This window comes from Triticum urartu, chromosome 1A (assembly GCF_056163025.1).
Source record: "Triticum urartu cultivar PI428250 chromosome 1A, HENAU_Tu73, whole genome shotgun sequence".
Taxonomy (NCBI): domain Eukaryota; kingdom Viridiplantae; phylum Streptophyta; class Magnoliopsida; order Poales; family Poaceae; genus Triticum; species Triticum urartu.
In genome coordinates, this window is record NC_141873.1 from 570051483 (window position 1) to 570074568 (window position 23086).

Consider the following 23086-nt stretch of genomic DNA (forward strand, 5'->3'; position numbering starts at 1 on the left):
GGTAGATGAAGATGATCTGGGTAGATGAAGCAGAGCATACCTATCATGATATATGTTGCTTTGATAGAAGGCTTTGCTTATCTTTTGTGAAGGGTGGTTTAATGAAGTGTAATGTATGGATGTAGTAGTTGTGAACAATGTTGAACTCCACTATGCTATGGTCTTTAGCTAATGTTGTAAGAATCTATTAATTATGGCTGTAAGAATCTATGGTTATGTTGAACTCCACTATGCTATGTTATTTAGCTAATGCTTTGTTAGATGGCTCAAGTTATACCTCTGATGAAATATGTTGCTTTGATGGATGTTAGAGGCCTCAAGTTATGCCTATGATGATATATGTTGCTTTGATAGATGGATGATGGTTTATATATCACCAAGCCACCCTAAACCAAACTAGTTGGGTTGGTAGGGTTCCCTCAACAATGAGCCACCCTAAAGCAGACTAGTTGGGTTGTTAGGGTTCCCTCGACGCTGAGCCACCCTAAACCAAACTAGTTGGGTTGGTAGGGTTCCCTCGACACCGAGCCACCTCAACATGCAACCATCAGAATAAAAAAATGCACCATTCTATCACTCAAGTGTTACCACTGGCAGTAAAGAATGACATCAAGCGAGTATAATTTCTTGGGACACTTGAAGGAGCACCAGAAGTAGAAGGACCAGAAGATGAAGCTCCAGCAGCAAATCTTGGGGCAGTGAAAGGCCTTGAAAATCTTGCACTAGCTGACCCTCTAGCAGATCTGGCAGTAGAAGATCTGGCAGTAGCAGATCTTGCAGAAGCACATCTTGCAGAAGCACATCTTGCTGGTGGCTGCTGTGATCCTGATGGTGGCTGTTGTGATCTTCCTGTTGGAGTATCTTTATTCCTTGATCTTGCAGGTGGAGTAGTTTCATTTCTTGATCTTGCAGGTGCCTTGCAAACATACAAGGAAACATGGTAGTTAGTCACAAGGGTTTAGCACTTAAAACATACAAGGAAAGAAGGCCAATTAACAAGTACAATTCACAAGGGTTTACCACATGCTTATTTTTCCTCATAGCCAACTCTGATCTCAATTGTTGCTTGCAGTTGGTGTACCTATGGCCTTGGGGCCCACAGTTGCTGCATGTTATAGTGGCCATTGTTGAACTGTCCTTTGGTTTTGGAACCTCAAATCTGCCCTTTATTCTCTTCTCTTTCCTTTTCCCCTTCTTCACATGAAATTTGGGTGGCTCTATGTCTGGTCCACTTGTCCTTGTCCAATCATGTTCACCAGGTACTAGATATATCATTGGAAAAACTTGGTTTACTGCATTTAGTAGCCCCTGTTCACATAGCATGCTAGACTTAGCTGTTGTACTACTGCATCTAGAACATAACATGCTAATGCAGAAGAACATAACAACAAGAACATAACAGGAAGATGCATGCATACCTTCTGTCTATCAGACATGATAGTATAATGCCCAAATTTCCCAACTTCTCCTCCTAGACATATCTTTAGTTGGTGTAGAAACCAACACCAGTTAACTGTGTCCTCTTGTCCAACAACAACAAATGCAAGTGGGAAAATTTTATTATTACCATCTCTTCCAGTGGCAGCTAGGATTTGAGCACCAGTGGTGAGCTTAATAAAGCATCCATCAACACCTATTGTTGCAACCAAAGAACAATTTAAACTTCTATAAAGCACTACTAAAGCACTATAAAGCTCTATAAAGCACTATAAAGCAATATAAAGCACTATAAAGCAATATAAAGCACTACTAAACTATATATTTAAGTCACTAAAAAGCACTACTAAACTATATATTTAAGTCACTAAAAAGAACTATAAAGCACTACTAAACTACATATTTAAGTCACTAAAAAGAACTATAAAGCACTACTAAACTATATATTTAAGTCAGTAAAAAGAACTATAAAGCATTACTAAACTATATATTGGCATAGTTAACAATGAACTAAAAAGCTTGTGATGTACAAATAACAATGATTTGAGCAGCAGTGATAATGGCATAACTAACCAATGAATGGTCTGCATCCATTGAGAAATCCCTCCCTTGCTCCATTTATGCAGAAGAACATAGCATGAAACCTTGGTCCTGGATGTGGTATTTTTGTAGTTAGGATTTGTATCCATGATGGCCTGAGCATAATCCCTAAGTCTGGGATACTTCTTCTTGTGCTCTCCTAGCACGACTTCTACAACAAGGTTTTTTCCCTATAGGCCATGTGCCTTGGCACATCAACACCATACTTCTCATTGCAGTTGTCAATCAGAGTGTGTATGCTAGTGGTTGGACCAGACCTGAACAATGACTCATAGGTCTTTGCAAGCCACTTGGCACTAATCCTTGATGTCTCAGTGCTGCTAGGGCAAGTGTGCTCCAGCCTTATTTTCTTAATAGCAAAAGTCTTCTCCCCTTTGATAACTGCAGCAACTATGCAAAACTGGCAGTGCTCTTGCTTACAACAGGCAATAATCTTTTGGTCTGAATTTCTGTGATACCTGAAGTCTCTGGCCTGTGTGATGTGCAAGCTCAACAAAGCATCTCTGAATTGTTGTTGATCCTTAAAGCACATGTACAAACATAACTGCTGATGTGGTTGCTCAAGTTTGTAATTGTACCAGATCCTTGGTTTCCTTTTCTTGGCCCTACTCTTCCTCCCTTTAGGTAGAACAAATGACAGTGGCTCATGTCCATCATCTTCATCCTCAAAAAGCAACCCATCATCTTCTTCGTCTGATGAAGGAATGAAATCAGGTTTCACCTCCTCCAACACACTTGAATGTGACCTAGTAGTAGGGCCTCTCCTAACTACCAGCTTCTTCCTCCTTTTTGCAGGTTTTTGCATTGCTGCTTCTTCTGTTGCAACAACCTTGACCTCATCCTCCTTCTCCTGCTCCTCCTCCTCCTCCATCTTAAACAAATCCTCAACCTCAGTGTCACCCTCATAATGTACTTGTTCCTCTTCTGAATCCTCATCTGAATCTTCATCTGAATCTTCATCTGAATCTTGATCTTCAACTTCTTGCTCTGCTAGTTTATTCCCCTCAATTATCTCTGTGTCTTCACATATCCTGTACTTCTCCATGCAGAAAGGATTGTTATCACTGTCATATGCATCCTCATAGTCATCACTGTTATTATGTCCCTCCTCTAGCAGTGCCTCTTCCTCGATTACAGCTTTGAGCTTCCCCTTACTGAAATTTCTGCTCTCTTATGTGCACTGACTATGAAAAACAACACCTTCTTTATCAACAGCAAGAACTGCAGGCTCACTGAGATCATACACTAAAGGTGGTTCATACAATATAGTTGCTAAATCTTCTTCTCTCCTCTGACAGACATTGCTGTACTTTGATCTCACTAAATCTTCTTCTATTTGACATACAAAAGGTGTTGTTGCCCTCACTAGCAAATTCAGAACTAAACAATGCTCATATCCCTTCTTAAGTTGCTGCGGTTTGATGTTTGTGTCAATCAATTCTAACCCATGCTCTTTTTCCTCCCCTCTGCCTAAATTCTTCATGTGGTACAGTTCATCAGAGAAGGAATAACCTTGTGTGTGCATCAGTGCATATAAGTTCAAAAATGTCATATCTGAGCTGCATATCTTCCTATCCAGATTATGCTGTGCATCAAAATGAATCTGAACATCCCAAACAACATCATCCAAACTACAATTAACATCACAAATTCACACTATCATGAGCAACTAACCCTAGCCCCCTGTTTTGAAATATACAGAAAGAAGGAGAGAAGAGAGGGACTTACAGCATGCCGCCAGCAGCTCCACTGATGGCTACTGGTAGGGTTGGCCACCCATATCTCTGCCGGCCTCACCCTGTCCTCCATGGACAGCGCCGCCTCCTCCTCCAAATCCTCGTCGTCTGCGCTGGAGTAGTATGAACTGGAGCCGTCGACGTCGTCCAGACCTAAGTGGTCATCGCTCCTGAGGTCGGGAAGGTCTCCGTACCCGCCCGCACCGTCGCCGCCGCCGGGAGTCGCCGCCGCCATCGCCTTAGAGGGGAGAGGGAGACGATGGAGAGGGGAGAGGAAACTAGGGTTCGTCCCGTACGGGTTCGACCCTACCCAGCTACATGGTGCGACCGAGCCGGCTGGGACGAGTCACCGAGCGGGTGCGCGCGGGTAGGCCACCATGGCACCTGACACGTGGGCCCGGTCGGTCAGATACGTGGTCAATACGTGCTTATCCGACTGTCAGACCGTTTTGCAACACTTGGTCTTTGAGTTGGTACTAAACTGCACAAAAAGTGACTAGTGGTACTGACTCGTAACGTCGTGCCGAAGTGTGGTAGTTCCTTGCAATTAACTCGGCGGAAAGACACCATAATTCGGTTCTGACACGACTCACATGTGGCGCGGACGACACGTATACCACTCATAGCTGTTGCGGATACATCCCCAAAGTGGCTTCGTCGAGTGGGAGGGATAAAGTGCTACATGCTGCTTGAACTCCAAAACGTTCTTTCCCCAGCGTGGCATCACAAAACCCATTATTTTGCCACGTCGACCCTGCATAGATGGCACGTCAACCAAGCAGAAAATAGCACACGCTTTTGCATGCATGCATGCATCGATGGATCCTAGACTATGTCTGAAGAAGATGACCTGAAATTTGATGGGCTCTGCGCTCTCCCCGCGTGTGCCTGGACGATCGAGCTCGGTCGGCCTCCCGCCTCCGCCGCGCCACCACTCTCCACCGCGCCGTCCATGCATAAAATGCCCGTTCCTGGCCGGCCTCACCGCTCCCGATCCCTACTCCCCGCCCGCCCGCTTGTGAGTTGTGACTGACCCCCCGATCGATTGACCGACCCCATGGCGTGGTGCATGCCCCTCCTCGCCTCCCTGCTGCTGCTGGCCCTCGCCGGCGTCGCCTCCGCCGACAAGGCCCCCGAGAGCGGCTTCATCATCACCGGCCGCGTCTACTGCGACCCCTGCCGCGCCGGCTTCGAGACCAACGTCTCCAAAAACGTCGAAGGTACGTACGCCCGCCTCGGGTCGAGGGGTAACGTTACAATTTACAGCTGGGTGACGTACGCATGCGTGCATGCAGGGGCGACGGTGGCGATGGACTGCCGGCCGTTCGGCGGCGGCGAGAGCAAGCTCAAGGCGGAGGCGACGACGGACAACAAGGGGTGGTACAAGATCGAGATCGACCAGGACCACCAGGACGAGATCTGCGAGGTGGTGCTGACCAAGAGCCCCGACGCGTCGTGCGCCGAGATCGAGGAGTTCCGCGACCGCGCGCACGTCCCGCTCACCAGCAACAACGGCATGAAGCAGCAGGGCACCCGCTTCGCCAACCCCATCGCCTTCTTCCCCAAGGAGCCGCGCAAGGAGTGCAGCGGCATCCTCCAGGCTTACGACCTCAAGGACGCACCCGAGAACCCATGAACCCCATCCCATCCATATAGTCCCGCTCAGTTACTTCCCATCATCATCATCATCTCATGACTCTCCTACATACGGCGCCCTCGTCTAGCTACTTCTGTTCCAGCTATATGTTTTGTATAAGATAAATTCTGTTAGTATCTTTTTGTCTCGAATAATAAGATGATAAATTGTATGATGATTAATATATAGAGATCATATGTACAATGTATGCGTGCAGTGTTTTTGTATCATATCCCAAACAATGCGTGGTGCCCTCTCCTCATGAGTGATAGGTGAAGTCTTTTCTCTCCTTGCTGCAAGCGAATTTTTTCCAATCTGTTGCTTAAAGCCTCTAGGAGGTGATTCAGCCTTTACTTTATAGGCTTTCTAACCAAAAATGGAGGTTCTCTTCCACAACCGCACGAGAGGCGAACGAGGAGGAAAAACCATCGCCCCTTCCTCCGCCGGCGAAGCCGCTGGTCCCTGCCTCCATCTGCCGCTCTGGTGGCGGCTGGGGGTGGGGACCTCGGTGCTTTGGCTCCAGCAAGTAGTTAGGATTGGCATCGTTTTCTGGTGTTAGGGTCTAGGTATATTGGGGCCGCACTTAGATGGTGGCGGTGGCGCCTCATTCAATAAAGTCTCCCCGGCTTCAGTCCCATCTCGGCGGTGACGTTGAGAAGCTTGTGGGAGTGGTGTGGTTCTTGAGGATTTCTTCTGGCTGTGGGGATCACCGGATCGTCAAGGAGCTTTATCGACGGTTACTCCTTCTTCGTCTCCAGGGCGGATGTGGTCTTTTAGACCCGTTCAACGACTTCCCTTCCGCAACCAACAATGTTAGGCCGGCTCAGGGTGGAGCAGCAGCGGTGGTGAGCCGTCGACACGGTTTGGAGTTTGAAGGCGAAGGGCATCTCAAGGATTTCTTTGTAATTTTCGTTTTTGTTGAGGTGCTTTGTAATGTTCGTTGTTTTTTATATATCAGGGTCCTTTTCACAAAAAAACTATATATCTTGTTTATTCTCCGTTTCTACCTAATTTTCATGAATTGTTTCGCACCGGTCGCCACGCACCCGTTGGATTCATCCATCTATAACCATTGGATTTGTATCATCCCCACGCCATCCCCTCTGTACCGCTTTGTCCGCATGCCATCCTTTCCACATGTCTTCGTTTCAAATGAAAGAGAGAAACACATCGTTGACCTGCTACAGCGCTGCAGTGCATGCACGCCGCCCCTTGTTAGAAAATACAGATGTCCGCTCACTGCATTGCTGCCGGCTCACCGCGCGCGCACCAAGACTCGCAGCGTCAGTGAGACTGCCTGTAGCACCATGGAAGGTCGCTTGCAACAACCCCACTTAGCATTGCCTCGCATGTCCACCGGCTCCCAGCACCGCCGCAACCGCTCGTAGCACTTGGAATCATGCCTCGCAGCACCCAGCATCACTGATTGCAGCACCTTTATATCGCTGGCCAGGCGATGGGCATGGCCGGTGGATGTGGTAGTAAAGTATGGCACGACACTGATCTCTACAACCCCCATTGCAGGTCTCCACAGAGTCTGTCGCCGGTCACAGCACCACCGATTGTCGATCCTAGCAAAAAATCAGTTACCGATCCAGCAAAAGTCACCAATGCGCGCAGCAATATCCGTCGCCGTCGGTCGCGGCACCAGCAATTGTCGATCCCAGCAAAATTCGCCGTCACGTCGCCCCATCATATCATGCCACTTCGCTGTTTGTAGCACGTTGCCTTGCTGGTTGCAGCACGTGGCGTCACCAGTTCCAGCATGAGGCGTCGTGTTGTCCGTCAATGCCCCGGGGTCAGTGATGACATTGCCATCATCAACTAGCCGGCTGGCCGGTCAGTGGTCGCCGGCAGGTACTAATCGCAGGCCAGTCAGTGATAACAATTCCATTCACTTTTGCATGTTTGTTCTTTATTTATGTTTGATTATAACAATGCAAACAAAATTGCCAAAAACATAGGAACACAATGCATAGGCATAAATCATTCATTTGCACACCAAGTACTTTGCTTTCAGTGACACAATTCACATATATATTTACACAGCTCACAACCAACATGTAGAGAATACTAGCCAAAGCTACACACTTCACAATACACATGTCATTGAGTATATCAGATTAGTCTAATAGTTGAGCCTCTTAAGGAACTAGAGAGAGGACATATATGTTTTCACTACTCTCTATCCTACTTCATAAACCCCTTGGTCATCTTCTTTTGTGCAGTGTCATTAAAATGTAAGTCTGCACACAAGGAAATTTGTCAAGACAATTAACATCGGATATTCATTGATTCATTTAATACATGTGTAGTTAAGAATATCGTACCTAGCTAGGTTCAATTTAATTACACTCCACTCGAGGACTCCCTTGCCTTCTCTAAGAAGCAGGAGGTAACGACATAAATAGATACTTGTTATGTGTCCGGAGATCGCAGAATCTGCAAGACTTGACTCAGATCCTAAGAAACTATCTTCATCGCATGATCCTGACACTTGAGATCATCTGTCGTGCAGGCAAGCCATATGCGAAATGAGGATTCTGGAGTAGCTCGAGCCTACCCATCCGACTTCCTCTTCTCTTCTTTAAATTTTGTGCAGTGCAACTAAAATATAAGGTAGCTGTGATATAAATATTTTATTTAAATCTAGTTGGGTTTTATTAGACATCAAAAACTAAAGTAATGTGCATAGACCAAGAATGCCATTCACTTGAACCGTATTCCACTGTATCTCCCCTCCCATCTTGTAATCGCAAAGAATGCCTAATGAGGCAGTTGGTTGCGTTTATACGATTTTCTAACATATTCACTACATTATCACATATAACATGCATAATATAGAATAATTTCTAATATTCATATGTACATGTGAACATGCCGCAATTGTAAGATTCATAGCAAGACAAGTACATGCATCCCAGAATTGTAACACATACATGACATGCATAGCCTGATTGAAATTGCAACATAATTATAAATGAGTGAAGCTCATCGCCGTGGCTGCTGCCACGATCCAAGAACATGGCACTACATGTCGAGTCTACCACCAAGCACGTAGGCATGAGAGACACAGCCGGTAGCAGGGCAGATCCCTGGTGCGGAGCAACCCTGACACCAACACAACTACGATTGTTCGGTCAACGAGCACACGCGTCGGCACGGGAGACTCGGCATCCCATGAGAGGGCAGCAACAGATGGATGGAATATGGCAACAGCCTGACGAGAAATCTCCGTCGCGTCGTCTGGATGACTTGCGAGTAGTAGCATTGGGACGGTGTGACAGCGAAGGAAGGCCGTGTGGCCATTGGTGAGACCGCCACATATTAGTGGCCGGAGGTAGATGAGGGATAACAAGAAGACCGGCAAGAGGGAGGGACTCGATCATGGCAGTGAGGGTATGGTATGGAAACATGGGGTGGACGATGTTATAAAAGTCAACATATAAAACAACACCGATGACACAAAAAGGGGCCAGATTTAAGACTATACAGACGGGTCAAATATAGCAGCCGATCAGTGATTATCTTCGGTCCAATTTGATCTTCGGGTCAACATATCACTGACTGGTCATTTTCTGACCAGTCTGTGATAACTGTCAAGCCGAGTCTAGTGCTACATATTACAGACGTGTCCTGGATGGCCAGTCAGTATTATGGTTTATCACTAATGCCTGGTCAAAAGGTCGTTCAATGATGAGGGGTCAGTGCTATTCCGATCCATAGTAGTGTGGATGAGTCGGTCGCAACATTCCACACCACCGGTTTCAGCAGTGGACAATGTTGGTCAAAACATCCACTGCCGCTGGTTCCAACAGTCGATGTTGCTGACTCCTGCATGGCACATCACTGTTCACAGCTTCTACCAACACCAATTGTAGCACTGGTATGCGGTGGTCCCAATATTGTCGCTGCACCTACTCAGAGGGCCACCGCAAGGTGTCGACGAGGGAGTCAGTGGAGGACTGAGCAATGGATAATGAGAAGGGGTCGACCAGGAACTTGGCAGATGATGGAGGACCGAATATCTAACAAGGAGAAGGTGATCAGCCAGCGACATGGAGGCTCGGAGCATGCTACGGCGGCCGCTAGGAAACATGTGCGTGTATCGAGGTGGAAGCCTCCATGAAACTTGGGTGTGCATCAACGGCAGCAGATGCAGAGGTGCGCGACACAGAACGACAACAGTCAAACCTCTATGGCGCGGAGTGTGTTGTGATAGTAAACGAAGAATGGTAGCAGAGGGTCCCTCCGCCGCCTCCCCCCCCCCCCCCCCCGGAGAATGCTGGAGGTTGGAGCTTCCAAGGAATTGAACTGTGGCACAAACTAATTTGGAAACTCCAAATAGAAGGGGAAGTGGGAAAGGGAAAAGACAAGTAATTCTGATTCGCTTCATGAGGAGTTGCTGGGGCGAGGTCTGAGCTGGTTTCGGCTGGCTCCAGCAATGCTCGCAGATGCCACACGTTTCTTGAAGTTGTCGTCATAATGCTCCTTTCCTCTTGGTAGTCGGTGGTGTGCTCTATAGTGGTTGTAAGGGTCGTCTTCCTCTTTGCTCAGGCATCATCTTGTAGCAGGGTGCCATTGGGGATGACTCTGTCGTGGCTTCGTAGATGGCCGCCATGGTGGCGACGCACTCTCTATATAGGTGGGGGTCATCGTGGCTGGGTTTTGAGCTCCCTTTTGTTCTGGTGTGCCCCATGGTCCTACAGACGGTGGCTATGCATGCGGTCTCCTCTCTAACGCGAGGCGAGCTATGGAAATGGTGGTGGCGGCTTCTCCTTGCCGATTCCTACGCTCATGTATTGTTGGATCCATGTCGAAGCTTTATGGCATGTCTGGTGTGGGTGGTCAATGTGTGTGCTCTCGGCTAGCCCACCCTTCGGGTACATCGGACCAAGGTGGGCTTGGAGTTGCCCTCGGTGGTGATATGCCTTTCGACTACGGCGGTGACCCCACGTGTGGTATGGGTGCTCCATGCATGAGTTCTCTATATGGTGTGTCTCTCACTCTAATGCCCTTTGACTCCCGCCGTTGGCGCACAGGCGCCATGGCATCTACTTGGCCGTGCGTGATCTTTCAGCCACACCCAACACACAGGCAGTGTCGACGTGTAGTGCGGTGCGTGGCCTTTCGATTTATGTCGATGGTGCAATTTGAGAGTTGGGTCTCGGTTGTTCAAGGCCACTCTTAACTCTGGTTAATTTGAAACTACTATAGTGTCTTGTAGTAGATGTTGTATTTAAAGCCTCGTAGCCAGCTTAGCACTTGCCGAACATTTTCCCCTCCAGGGCCACTCGCGTGTGGCAGCTAAGGAGGTCTCAACCCTAGCCCCAAAACCCTTCCCTTCCCAAGATCCCCTGGCCACCGCTGCCGCCGGCGACGGTGGCGGTGGTGGCGCCCGACCGTCAAAGACGGCGGGCGAGGTCGGCGCGCCTCGACGGGCCTCCTCGCGGGGGAGCAAACGTCAAGTGGGCGACGTGGGGAGAGCTTCTACAGTGTCAAAGAGCATGGCGAGGGCGCATCGGCGTGACGGAGCGCAGTCGAGATCTCGTAGAGGAGGCGCTGAAGGGTGGTGTCATCTGGAAGGCGCCAACGTGGGAGTGGAGTTGCCGCGTGAGATCCTGGTGGCATCAGCCTCCTGTTGGTGCTGACACAGGAGTTGGAGGTGGAGGCGTGGGAGCAGACAGATGTGGCGCGACGCGGCTCGGCCTAGTGTGTAGCATGGCCTCATGGTGGTGTCGACCTCCTGTTAGTGTCGGCACAACGGAGGCGGGGGCGTGGGAGAGGGCTGATGCGGCGCAGCTCGGCCAGGTCCCGGTAAAGTGTGGATTGGTGTGCGTGGTGGCCTCCTGGTGGTGCTAGCGAGGGGGGGGGTGCGTTTTGGATCAAGGGGTTGTTGTTGCCTGATCTGGCACTCAGGGCGGTGGCCGTTGTGTTGCTCCTTTGGTGCGTGGGTTGCTGCAGGCTGTGCGATTTTCCTGGTCGTGCCGGAAGCGGAGGTGTTCTAGAGATGCGGGTTCTTAACCGTGAGGGAGGAGAAAGAAGGGTTGCATTCCTTCGGCTATGCGCGATATCGGTGTTCCGTGACATTAGGATCTCTATGGCGAGGTGTTGCGGCGGCGGTGGAGTTACAAATCATGGACAGTGGCCCCAATCCAGTGGGCAGGTATGGAGGTGCGTGACGTTATGGAGGAAAATCCGGCCCGTCTTCGGTCGGTGCTAGCAGCGACGGCGTTTGTGGGGGTCGTTTCCCTCCTTGGGGGTGTCGCGGAGGTGTGTCGGCATCTCCCCCGTTCTTGCTTGGGTTGTTGTATCTGGGCGAAAGCCTAGGTACGTTTCTGATCGGTGACGGCGACATCTCGACGTCATGACTGTCGGAACTCGCCATGTTTACAAAGCCATAGGAAACGGTTGCGTCAACGCTTTTTCTTTTTTATTTTCAGATGAGATGCACCGACGACTGAGGTACACGGAAGGTGGATATAATTGGTGCATCAGACCTGAATTTCCCAAACTTTTCTCTTGAGCTCTGAACTTCACTTATAACTGAAATTTGATGACACGTTGTCTCGGGCGCCAACCGCCCTTTTTTAGTGGTCACTGTGGGGAGGAGTCCCCATCTGAATATGTTTCATTCATAGTTGGTTATAAGGCTTTTCTTTTTGAGAGTACGCCACGGTGTATCATATTTTTATAGAAGGGAGAAGACAATTACAAAAGGTTACCTCTCACTCCGAACAAGTGTAGAACACCATCACACACATACAACTCAACGCATGGAGCCTGCCCTAAGCAAAACTTCAAAGTTGTGTCTCAACCGACACCGATCACCTCGAATAACAACAACTGCAACCGGACCATCCTTGCTGACGCACCAACCACCCATCTTTACCTAATAAGAAAGAGGCTATTGCTTCTGGTCGTTCGTCATAGAAATTGCCCCCAAAGTTGCAAAGTATTACCCACTGATGCCATCTATAAGTGATAAAAACGTTTCACACACGGGAATCCCCTCGCGGGCCGGCCCAGTAGGAACTTTTTATACCGCGCTCTGCGCGCTGGGAGAAGAAATTGCGCGCCTATTTGAGCCGGCCCATGTTCGTGCGGCCTGTTTTTTAAATTTCGTAATTTATTTTTGATTTTCTTTTCCGTCTTTCTTTTTTTCTAATTTAAATAATTTGGTAATTAAAAATTTCGGAAAATTCAAAAAGTGTGAATTTTGAAATAAAAAGTTTATTAACTGATAAATGTTTGTGGACTCAGAAAATGTTCATGATTTTTAAAAAAATGTTCACATATTCAAAGAATATTCACAATTTTGAAAACAAATGTTTGGAATATCAAAACATGTTCATGTTTTTTGTTAAAATTTCATGTATTCAAAATGTTAATGGAATTGAACAAAATTTCGACAATTCAAAAAATGTTCATGAATTGAAAAATATCCTAAAAAGTCAAAAATTGTTCATGACTTATGAAATAGTTTATTGATTCATAAAATGTTGCCTCGTTCAAAAAATGATCATGCATTTCAAAAAATGTTCATTAAATCAGAAAAATGTTCGTGAATTTCAAAAATTGTTCCACCAAACAATTTCCAAAAAAATGTTTGTCGATTGAACAAATGTTAGCCTATTCAAGAATTGTTTAGAAAAATATCACAATTAAAATAAATGTTGCAAATAGTATAAAATGTTCAAAAATCTATAGAAGTGTTCACGGATTTGAAAACTGTTCATGATGTCAGATATGTGCATGAATTTAAAAAAATGTTCATGATTTTCAAAAACTGTTAACAATTTCACGAAAATAAGAGCGATAGTGTATCTCGGTGATAGAAGAAAATGTGGTCATGGTCATTGGAGATTATGATTATTTTTCTTCCATTGCAACGCGCGGGCCCTTTCGCTAGATCAAAAAAAAAGTTTGTGAATTTAAAAATTGTGCCCCTAATTGTTCTTGATTTACAAAATGTTCAAACATTTGGAAAAGTGTTCACGGATTTGAAAAATATTCATGATTTCAGGTATGTGCACGAGTTTGAATTTTTTTCATGATTTCAAAAATTGTTCATGATTTCACGAAAGAAGGAGATGGCGTCTCGAAAAAACCATGTCTTTGACTCACCGGCAACTACGTACATTGGCCGAGCACCCAAGACCTCCAAGCCATGTGTCCTCACGCGATGCTCCCAACAGTTCAATCGGTACATCTGAGTTGTAACTACAATTAAGATTAAATTTCTCGTTCATGTAACAGCAAGTGTCAATCTCTGAGCTGCTGTTGCAAACAAGCAAGCCGCTCTTCGAATACCAGTACCAACACCAAAACTAGTATATTTTGGCAGACCAGGACAAGGTGAGGAGAGATGATAGAAAATTAAATAGAGCGGTAATAAGCCAACCAAAATAATTGCATCATCCGTGCCATATTGAAGTATTTTCAAACACCGCATTGCCCAAAATTAAACTTGCATGTTCTCAACTTCCATAGCTAAGTTCGTTCTTAGCACCATAGGATGATCGTGTTAGTACTGCTACCAAAACAATATATGACAAAAAAGAAATAAGCACAGTATGACATAATACTGCAAGTACTCCCTCCACCCAAAATAAGTGACTCAACTTTGGACTAATTTTGCAAGGGCCATGAGCTAACGATCTATCCATCATTGGATGAGCCAACGATAGTGAAATCTGTCTTGACGACACATCTTGATCCTACAACATAGCCTCTGGACGGATTCTTGAATTTTTTTACTGTAAGGAACTTGGCCCATCCCCGGCTGCTTTCACCTCCAAACACCAAGAGACCTGCGATCACCGCAAAAGTAAGATCAACTGAAATCAGGAGGTCCCAAATTCTAATCGCCACTGATAGTTGCTAAGGAGAGCTGAACCTGAAGTTATGGTGGAGTGTTTCCCGTTCTTTTGGTCCAAGATGGACAGAGTCAATTCAACTACCTTCCCAGACTCGTCACATAGCTTATCCGAGGACTCCAGGTATAAGAACAAGGAGACATGGTTGGTGATGTGTCTGCGACCATGCGGATACAGGCCAACATGCCTGTTGACACACATGTAGAGTGGCAATCAACATATACTCATCGAGTTTGCAGACTGAATATTCAGCAACACCGTTAGGTGATGCATCGGAGTGTGTTTCTGTGTGTCTCTAAATATATACTAGAATCAGAGTTGCTTGGTTCCATTTATAGAAGTTGGGTTGATATATCCCGTTGGGATATCTGAAGTGGCAATGGAACTTGTGTTACACAGACTTCTGGATGTCCCTATGAAATTAGTAATGTAACTTGGCATGGTACATTTACGATAAATTAAATGGACTAATGTTGCATGCATAATATTAATAAACACCATTTATATGTAACTGGTGAAAGATATGAGTACCATTTATGTCCACCAACTTCGAATGTAGGAGAACAAACAAAGTGCTTCGAGTCCAATTCGTGGTAGTTGTCCATGATCCAGGTGTAGGTCCCTTTGATGAGCCCTTTCTTCTGGATAAAAAGGTTCTGTACTGTGGTAACCTTCTTCGGAACCACAGCAGCCTTCTTTTCAGTAGAAAATAATTTAATTTCCAATATCTTAACACCAAAGACACAGCTATCATCAACTAGAAAAGCAGATGATTTTAGTAGCTCCTGAAGAGGGATCAAACATTCATTCAGGTAAAGATTGGAAGATTAGTGAGTGAAAACTTAAATGTAAGAAGCAGCATACCCCAAACAATGTATAACCTCCTTTCACACCCATTACGCATATATGCAAACATGGTACTCTCTCTGTTCCAAAATAAGTGTCGTGGTTCTTGAACTAAAACCACGACACTTATTTTGGAACGGGCGGAGTAGCAATATAGTGAATCCCATGTAGAATTATAGCTCAAACTTATATAGCATAGTCACAAAGGACTAGGGAAGGGAATCCCAACTGTAATAGGTTGGATGTGCACAAAAGAAGCATTGAAAAATACCTCTGTGTCCACAATACACCCTCTTTGCACGATTGTATACTGATAACTCAAACACCGCATTTACCGTGTCACACGGCTCCAGGGTTTTCGAGCCTAGCTTAAGACAAAGACTAACATATGGAGTTTCAGCGCCAGGTTTTTTATGCATTGGCATCACTTTCAGGAACCTGGTAAATCAATTGATGGACAAAAATGTAAAACAAGATCAGTCTAGAAGGTATCATAACTGAAGTAAGAATGAGATCTGATTTCTTCACTTCATGCATCCTACGTAATTATGATTGCCAATTTGACTTCATAGCAGCATGATTAGCGACGGTAATGCACATCCTAAATTAGTATTGCATATGGATATACAGATGACGATTCGATCTACTAAAACAAAAAGAATGGTCTAGTAATAATGCTAGACTGGGGAGCATCATATTTACATCTAACACATAGTAATTGCGTAAAAAATCCTTCTGCAGTTATGATGCATACCACTTGTACCCGGAGTAGTGAAAATGAGAAGATTTTGCTGATTTAGCTCCTGTCTCAAGTAAGGCTGAGAAGTCATGAATTTTCCATTCTAAATCTGGAACATGAGATTTTCCTAAGCTTGCAGGAGCTGAAATTTCCACAAAGGCAGCAACTTAAAATTAATATGCTTTTGCATTTGCAGATGAACAGGCTGCAATGTCTACCATGAGCAAAATGAAAGAAGCAGAATATCTTTTCATCGAGCAGAAAATGCAAATAATGTATAAGAGTTTGGCCACAGCTTGTTTTTTTTATCAAAGAAAAGAAAAAAACAATTAAAACCTAAAACAACAAGGACACACCAGGAGCACTTGAAACTCTGTCCATTCCCCTTGTACATGGACAAATAAATGGGTGTGAAGGCATGTAATCTCAATTGTATTAATGTGGTAAGTGGCCCCTATGGTTACTCACTTTGACCAAACAAAACGTAGGAAAAAAAAAGGTGTGTTTTTGGGTTACGTAGCAAGAATTACAGTCATCAGCCATGGGTGTTCACGGTGGCAAATCAGACGACCATGACCTCGATGACTGTTGCACCAGCACCACAGGGCCGGGCACAACAGCCGGCAGCATGACAAGCCCAGCCGAAGAAAATCGTCGCTAGTTACAGTACTAAAGATGATAGCGATGGTAAGAAGTTCATTCTCTGCAACATATACCTACAATTATGTACTTTTTACCTGATTTCATTTAACAAATGAGCGCTCTAATTGGTATGTGTGTTCTGTTTATAATATGCACAATCTGAATTTCAATTAGAGAAGGACCAAGAATACATACATCTACTCCCGGTGTTGCCCATAGCCCCGGCAGGCCTTCCCCTGCTCTCCTCTGCAAGTGCCACATGGCAGTCCAGAACATGAGTAATCTCCAAAAGTAGTGCAAAAATCTTGAAGATAAGTCACTGTTCCTTAATGACTTGCCTACCACTCCGATGTAAAAGCATTTTCCGAGGACAAAATTTCCTCAATCACAATACTTCATACCCCCCTCTCTTCTGGAGATCTATTTGATATAATCTTATTTTGCGGTGTGTTTGTTGAGACCAATGAATTGTGGGTTTATGATCAAGTTTATGTATAAACAATATTTGAATCTTCTCTAAATTCTTTTATGTATAATTGGTTATCTTTACAAGTCTTTTCGAATTATCAGTTTAGTTTAGCCTACTAGATTGATCTTTCTTGCAATGGGAGAAGTGCTTAGTTTTGGGTTCAATCTTGTGGTGTCCTTTCCCAGTGACAGTAGGGGCAGCAAGGCACGTATTGTATTGTTGCCATCAAGGATAATAAGATGGGGTTTATTTCATATTGCACGAGTTTATCCCTCTACATCATGTCATCTTGCTTAAAGCGTTACTCTGTTCTTTTGTACTTAATACTCTAGATGCATGCTAGATAGCGGTCGATGTGTGGAGTAATAGTAGTAGATGCAGGCAGGAGTCGGTCTACTTGTCTCGGACGTGATGCCTATATACATGATCATACCTAGATATTCTCATAACTATGCTCAATTCTGTCAATTGCTCAACAGTAATTTGTTTACCCACCGTAATATTTATGCTCTCGAGAGAAGCCACTAGTGAAACCTATGGCCCCCGGGTCTATTTTCCATCATATTAATCTTTCGTCAACAAGCTATTTCCTTTTCCGTTTATTTTGCTTTCTTTACTTTGCATCTTTATCATAAAAATACCAAAAATATTATCTTATTATATCTATCAGATCCCACTTTCGTAAGTGACCGTGAAGGGATTAATGACCACTTTATTGCATTGGTTGCAAGGATTTTATTTGTTTGTGTAGGTGCGAGGGACTCGTGCGTGGCCTCCTACTGGATTGATACCTTAGTTCTCAAAAACTAAGGGAAATACTTGCGCTACTTTGCTGCATCACCCTTTTCTCTTCAAGGGAAAACCAACGCAGTACTCAAGAGGTAGCAGCCGCCAGGACGGGTGTGACTATGCCAGATCCCCAGACCCGGATCAGGACGCCGCCTCATCGGAGGGCACGTCCGAGCTACCCGACGCAACACCTCTCGTTGCCCACACAATCCGGGAGGGGAGCCACACCACCACAATGATGCATGCTTGCCGAAGAGAAATCACGTGCACTGCTATCCGGGGCCACCACCCCGGCGTCTCTATCGCAATCAAGCGCCGCCCACATCACAACACACTCAACCACGAAAGGAAGAGTGGCGGCACTCCATCTACTCCTAGTCCGGCATCAGTCCCCGATTCTGGGTAGGTGCCTCCACCGCAAGAGCCACCCACAACTGCATCCCCAGCCAATACCTGGTGGACTAGGGGGACACGACTCCGAGACTGCCGACGACGGCAGACGAGCCAACCCCCAGCCCTTGGCTAGGCGAGCTCACACGAGGCCATGCCATGGTCACCGGTGCCGATTCGCGCATTGACGCAACGCTAACACAACCACCACCTGCGGACACCACCCGAACCACACCCAATCACTCTACCCGGAGCGACAGCCCCGACCCACCTCGGGCCCAGATCTGGTCTGCCCAAGCACGGGCCCGAGGTCCAAGCCACCGGCAGCCGATGCCCGGTGAGGGAGTCCTGGACTAAGGGGTCCTCGGGCGTTCGGCCTGTTAGCCATGGCCGGACTGATGGGCTGTGAAGATACAAAGACCGAAGACTTTATCCGTATCCGGATGGGACTCTCCTTGACATGGAAGGCAAGCTTGGCGATTAGATATGTAGATTCCTTTTCTTTGTAACCGACCTTGTGTAACCCTAGATCTTCCCGGTGTCTATATAAACCGGAGGACTTAGTCCGGAGGCGGGACTCAGAACCATAGTCATACAGGTTAGACTCTTAGGGTTTAGCCACTACGATCTCGTGGTAGATCAACTTTTGTAATGCTCATATTCATCAAGATCAATCAAGCAGGAAGTAGGGTATTACCTCCATAGAGAGGCCCGAACCTGGGTAAACATTGTGTCCCCTGTCTCTTGTTACCATCATCCTTAGACGCACAGTTCGAGATCCCCTATCCGAGATCCGCCGGTTTTGACACCGACACCCGGACCCCGAAGAGGAAGGATTGCCGCCACCTCTCTGTGCTGCCAGCCGAAGCCCGACAACCAAATCCGCGTCGCCCAACCATTGCAAGCCCGCACCCTCGTTGATTTCCGTCCACCAAGACGCACATGACTGCCACAACAACATCACCCAGGTCATCAGGTCCCCTGAACCAGACACTACAGGAAAAAACTTTTAAGCCTTGTGTCCAATACACACGGCTTATGCCGATTTGCACTCGGTTTATATATAAACCGTGTATTTTTCCCGGCTTACATCACACGACTTACTAAGGACCGCCTTACCAGGGATAAGCTGAGAGCCACGGGGAAAACACTTGGTTTATATATAAGCCAAGCATCTCTACGTAAGCCGAGTGCCAAGGGACACACGGTTTATACATGACGGCAGCCGGACATTAACGGCAAGCCACGTGTCCATTTATGTAAGCCGAGTGCGGAGACCTGCCACACGGTTTATATATAAGCCGAGTGTTATATCTAGTTGCACGGTTTACATATAAGCTGAGAGCCGAGACGAGACGCCCGGTTTATATAAAAACCGAGGGACGAGTCGAGACGCACGGTGTATATATAAACCGAGTGCGCTTCTCCCGGCTTACATGTACATTTAGCATGGTCGCACTACTGAAATCTGCTTTTTCGCAAACTTCCTTAAAATCACCTTTTTAAGGCTGCAGCCGCCGACACGTTCGCTGGGTGGCTGCTGCTCGTGTGGGGAGGCGCCGGTGTGGGGGTGTTTCCTCCAGGCGACGAAGAGGCCAGCTAGCGGTGGCGCTCGACCAGCGAGCGAGACGACGATGTCGCAGTGGCCGGCGACCCAGGCGAGGGGGGAAGGGGGGGCGGGGGGTCAGAAACGGTGCGCTGAAGTCCGGATCCGGCGGGAGGTGAGCTCAGGTGGTGGTGTTTCCATGGTACACGTGCTCGATCTGGAACGGAGAGGAAGGCCGACGAGAGTTGCCGGCGAGCCGCCGTCTTGGACGGATCCGGCGAGCTTCAGAGTTGAAGGCGAGCACCTGTACCTGCCCCGCTTGGACAACGCCTGTACTTGGAGCTCGAATGCATGGCTATCGTTCTTGTGAAGAAGAAGAAGAATGGATAAGATAGTCGTGGGTGGCTGGGCGTGGAGATAATGTAGATCGTGGATGGGGCGTGGGAGTTGGGACTTGGGAGAAAAGGCATATTCGGTTTTTATGCTCCGCCACGTCACTGATCCGTGGATGCAACCTTTTGACCAATAGGAAGCATTCAACAATTGTGTGCTTTCTTTGCATACTATATTTCCTTTCTTATTTTTATTTTTGTGTATTTTCTATTTTAATACTTTTTCCACAGACTGTATGTGTTATATGATTGCATCACGCCAATTTTTATATTTTTTCGAGTTTGTTTGCATTTTTTGGAATTAAATAACCAAAAAACTCCATGTGTTTGGGTCAAATCCTGACACATTTATGTTTGAAAAACATTTTTTTTCTTGTACAAAGCCTGAGCATACACTCAAGAACACAAATATGATTTTTTTTGATCAAGTTTTGACAACATTTTTAAGCACCTACGGTTCAAATTTGAATTATATTCGTTAAATGTCTAAAAATGTACTTAATGACTCGAATATAGTAAACAGACTCGAAAAAATGCCAAATTTTGGCATGGATCAAGTAATGATGTATCTTGGGTGCATAAAAATTCCAAGACCAATGGACAAAACAATGTTCGCTGGCCTTCATACCTCACCTGTTCCCTCTAAAAAACAAGCTTCTTCCTCGGATATGGTCTAGTTTCTAAGCAATGTACATCTCAACTTTTCCCGAACCGTCTCAAATTTTTACCACATCTTGTAGGTGTCATATGAGGGCACCATGCCAATTTTTATGCATTTCGGAGTTCGTTTACATTTTTTGGAATTTGTGAAATGAAAGATTGCATGTTTGGGGTCCAGTCTTGGCACCCTCATGCTTGGAGTTCCTTTCCTTTTATTGTATAAGGCCTAAACATATATAAAAAAGACATATGATTTTTCAACCCAAGTTTGCCCAATTTTTCATGCACTTGTAGTTCAAATACGAATTGTATCCGTTAAATGTATAGAAATGCACTTAATGGCTAAAATATAGTAAACGAACTCGAAAAGATGCCAAATTTTGGCATGGATCAAGCAATGGTGTATCTTGAGTGCACAAAAAATTTCAAGACCAATGGATGAAGCAACGTTCGCTCACCTTCATACCTCTCTTGTTCCCTCTCGAAACAAGTTTCTTCCTTGGAGATGGTCTAGTTTCTAAGCAATGTACATCACAATTTTTTCCAAACCGTCTCAAAATTTTACCACGGCCTGTAGTTTGAGCACACCTTCTCAAGATTGCCCACTGGCGGCGCAATGTGCAACACCAACACTGTAGGTGCAGAACCTTTCTGCGGCATTGTCGTGTTTGTGAAGCAAGTGCCCCATCAAAGTGTTGTATTGGGTATGTAGACATCACACCACCCTTTCATACATATACTTGGGACGCATGCATGCGGGTGTGTTCTTTCGACACTTGCTCGCATGGTTTTCGGAGATGAACCGATCTGTTGGGCCTGCGTGATCTACGCCTTTGACCCGACTCGAGAGGGGTTTGATCGGGGTGAAATACTATTCAAATAGTAAACATAAATGAACGGAAATAATTTTGAAACTTTTTTGCATTAAAGGCTTGCAAGAAATCTTCAAAATGTAAGCCGAGTACACGCAGGAAGCACTCGGCTTATATGCCTTGTAAGCCTAGTGCCTCTTGACGGCACACGGCTTATATGCCTTGTAAGCCGAGTGCTTCTTGAGGGCATAGGGCTTATATGTCATGTAAGCCCTCAGCTTTTATGGGGCACACGGCTTATAGGCTGCTCCATGACGGCGCCGTCACACACCATCATTGTTGACACGTGGCGGATATCTTTGCCGAGTAACAACTGTAAGCCGAGTGTTTTCTCATGTAGAAGCCATGTGCCTTGTGTAAGCCGAGGGCTTTTTTATACCTCTCGGTTTACGTGATACTATAAGCCGAGTGCCTTTTATTTGCCGGGTGTTTTTCGTTTTGCACTCAGCTTAGAGAAACATAAGCCTAGTGGCTGAAAAATAGCTCACGGCTTATAGGCTAACACACGGCAAAACGGAATTTTCCCGTAGTGAGAGCACCCCGCCAGTGAGAAAGAGCACCCATGGCAGCCACGAAATGGAGCCGCCACTACCCAAGCCCTCCTCGCGCTCGAGACGCGTCAACCACCACCGTTGCACCTAGGGCAGCCACGCCCGCCTCCTCGCGCCCGCCAGATCCGACACACCATGCGCCGCCCACCCAGGCTTAGGCGTCCGCGCGACCGCCGTAGCAAGACAGCCCGCCCATGCCGCCGGCACCGCTGCGCGCCCCGCCACCCCCAAGCTAAAACTATATAGGGAAATAAATATTATTAGCTTAATTAGTCGTCTCGTGGCTCATGACTTCCGATTCCAAGAGTTTCAGAATGCAATTGTACATGGAGCCTTTTTTTAGCTGGTACATGGAGCACTTTTTTTTAAAAAAAAATTGAGAGAGAGTTTTTTTTTTGAGAAATCTCGCCCAACTTTATTGATTGATAATGTTCATAGATACATGAGTTGGGTCATGAGGCAAGCCCAACCAAATATGTCTACCTATATCTAAATTACAAGCAAACTTGGCAAGATTGTGAGCTTCGAAGTTATGATTTCTACGCTCAAAAACAAAAGTACATAAAGTAAAACTGGATCTCCGCGCCATAATTTCATGTACTATAGCTGCATGAGGCCCCCTCGTCCCCATGTTGATATCAGTAATGGCTGCCTGGCAATCTGAGGCCACCGTGAAGCTCTGAATGGCCAAGTCCTCCGCTAACGATAGCGCTTCTCTACATGCAAACGTCTCAAGAATTAACGGGTCCGTGATGCCCCGATAAACCACCGCCGACGATCCCAGATAGGTGCCTTCACTATTACGACAAATTGCTGCAACTGCTCCCCCTCGATTGCCTCTGATTATTGCTCCATCCACGTTCATCTTGATAGTACCATGTGTTGGAGGCAGCCAACTGTTT

At 46.2% G+C, this 23086-nt stretch overlaps 1 protein-coding gene and 1 pseudogene across 1 annotated transcript; one reads left to right on the forward strand and one right to left on the reverse strand.

The window, feature by feature from the left end:
* Positions 1-4776: 4776 nt before the first annotated feature.
* LOC125539509 (major pollen allergen Lol p 11-like) lies at positions 4777-5687 on the forward strand. Its single transcript, XM_048702983.2, has 2 exons — positions 4777-4993; positions 5069-5687. Exons 1-2 carry the CDS (start codon positions 4831-4833, stop codon positions 5407-5409), a joined length of 504 nt encoding a protein of 167 aa, XP_048558940.2. The 5' UTR covers positions 4777-4830; the 3' UTR covers positions 5410-5687.
* Positions 5688-13927: 8240 nt separating this feature from the next.
* Positions 13928-16732, reverse strand: LOC147992866 (uncharacterized; annotated as a pseudogene).
* Between the last annotated feature and the right edge of the window lie 6354 nt (positions 16733-23086).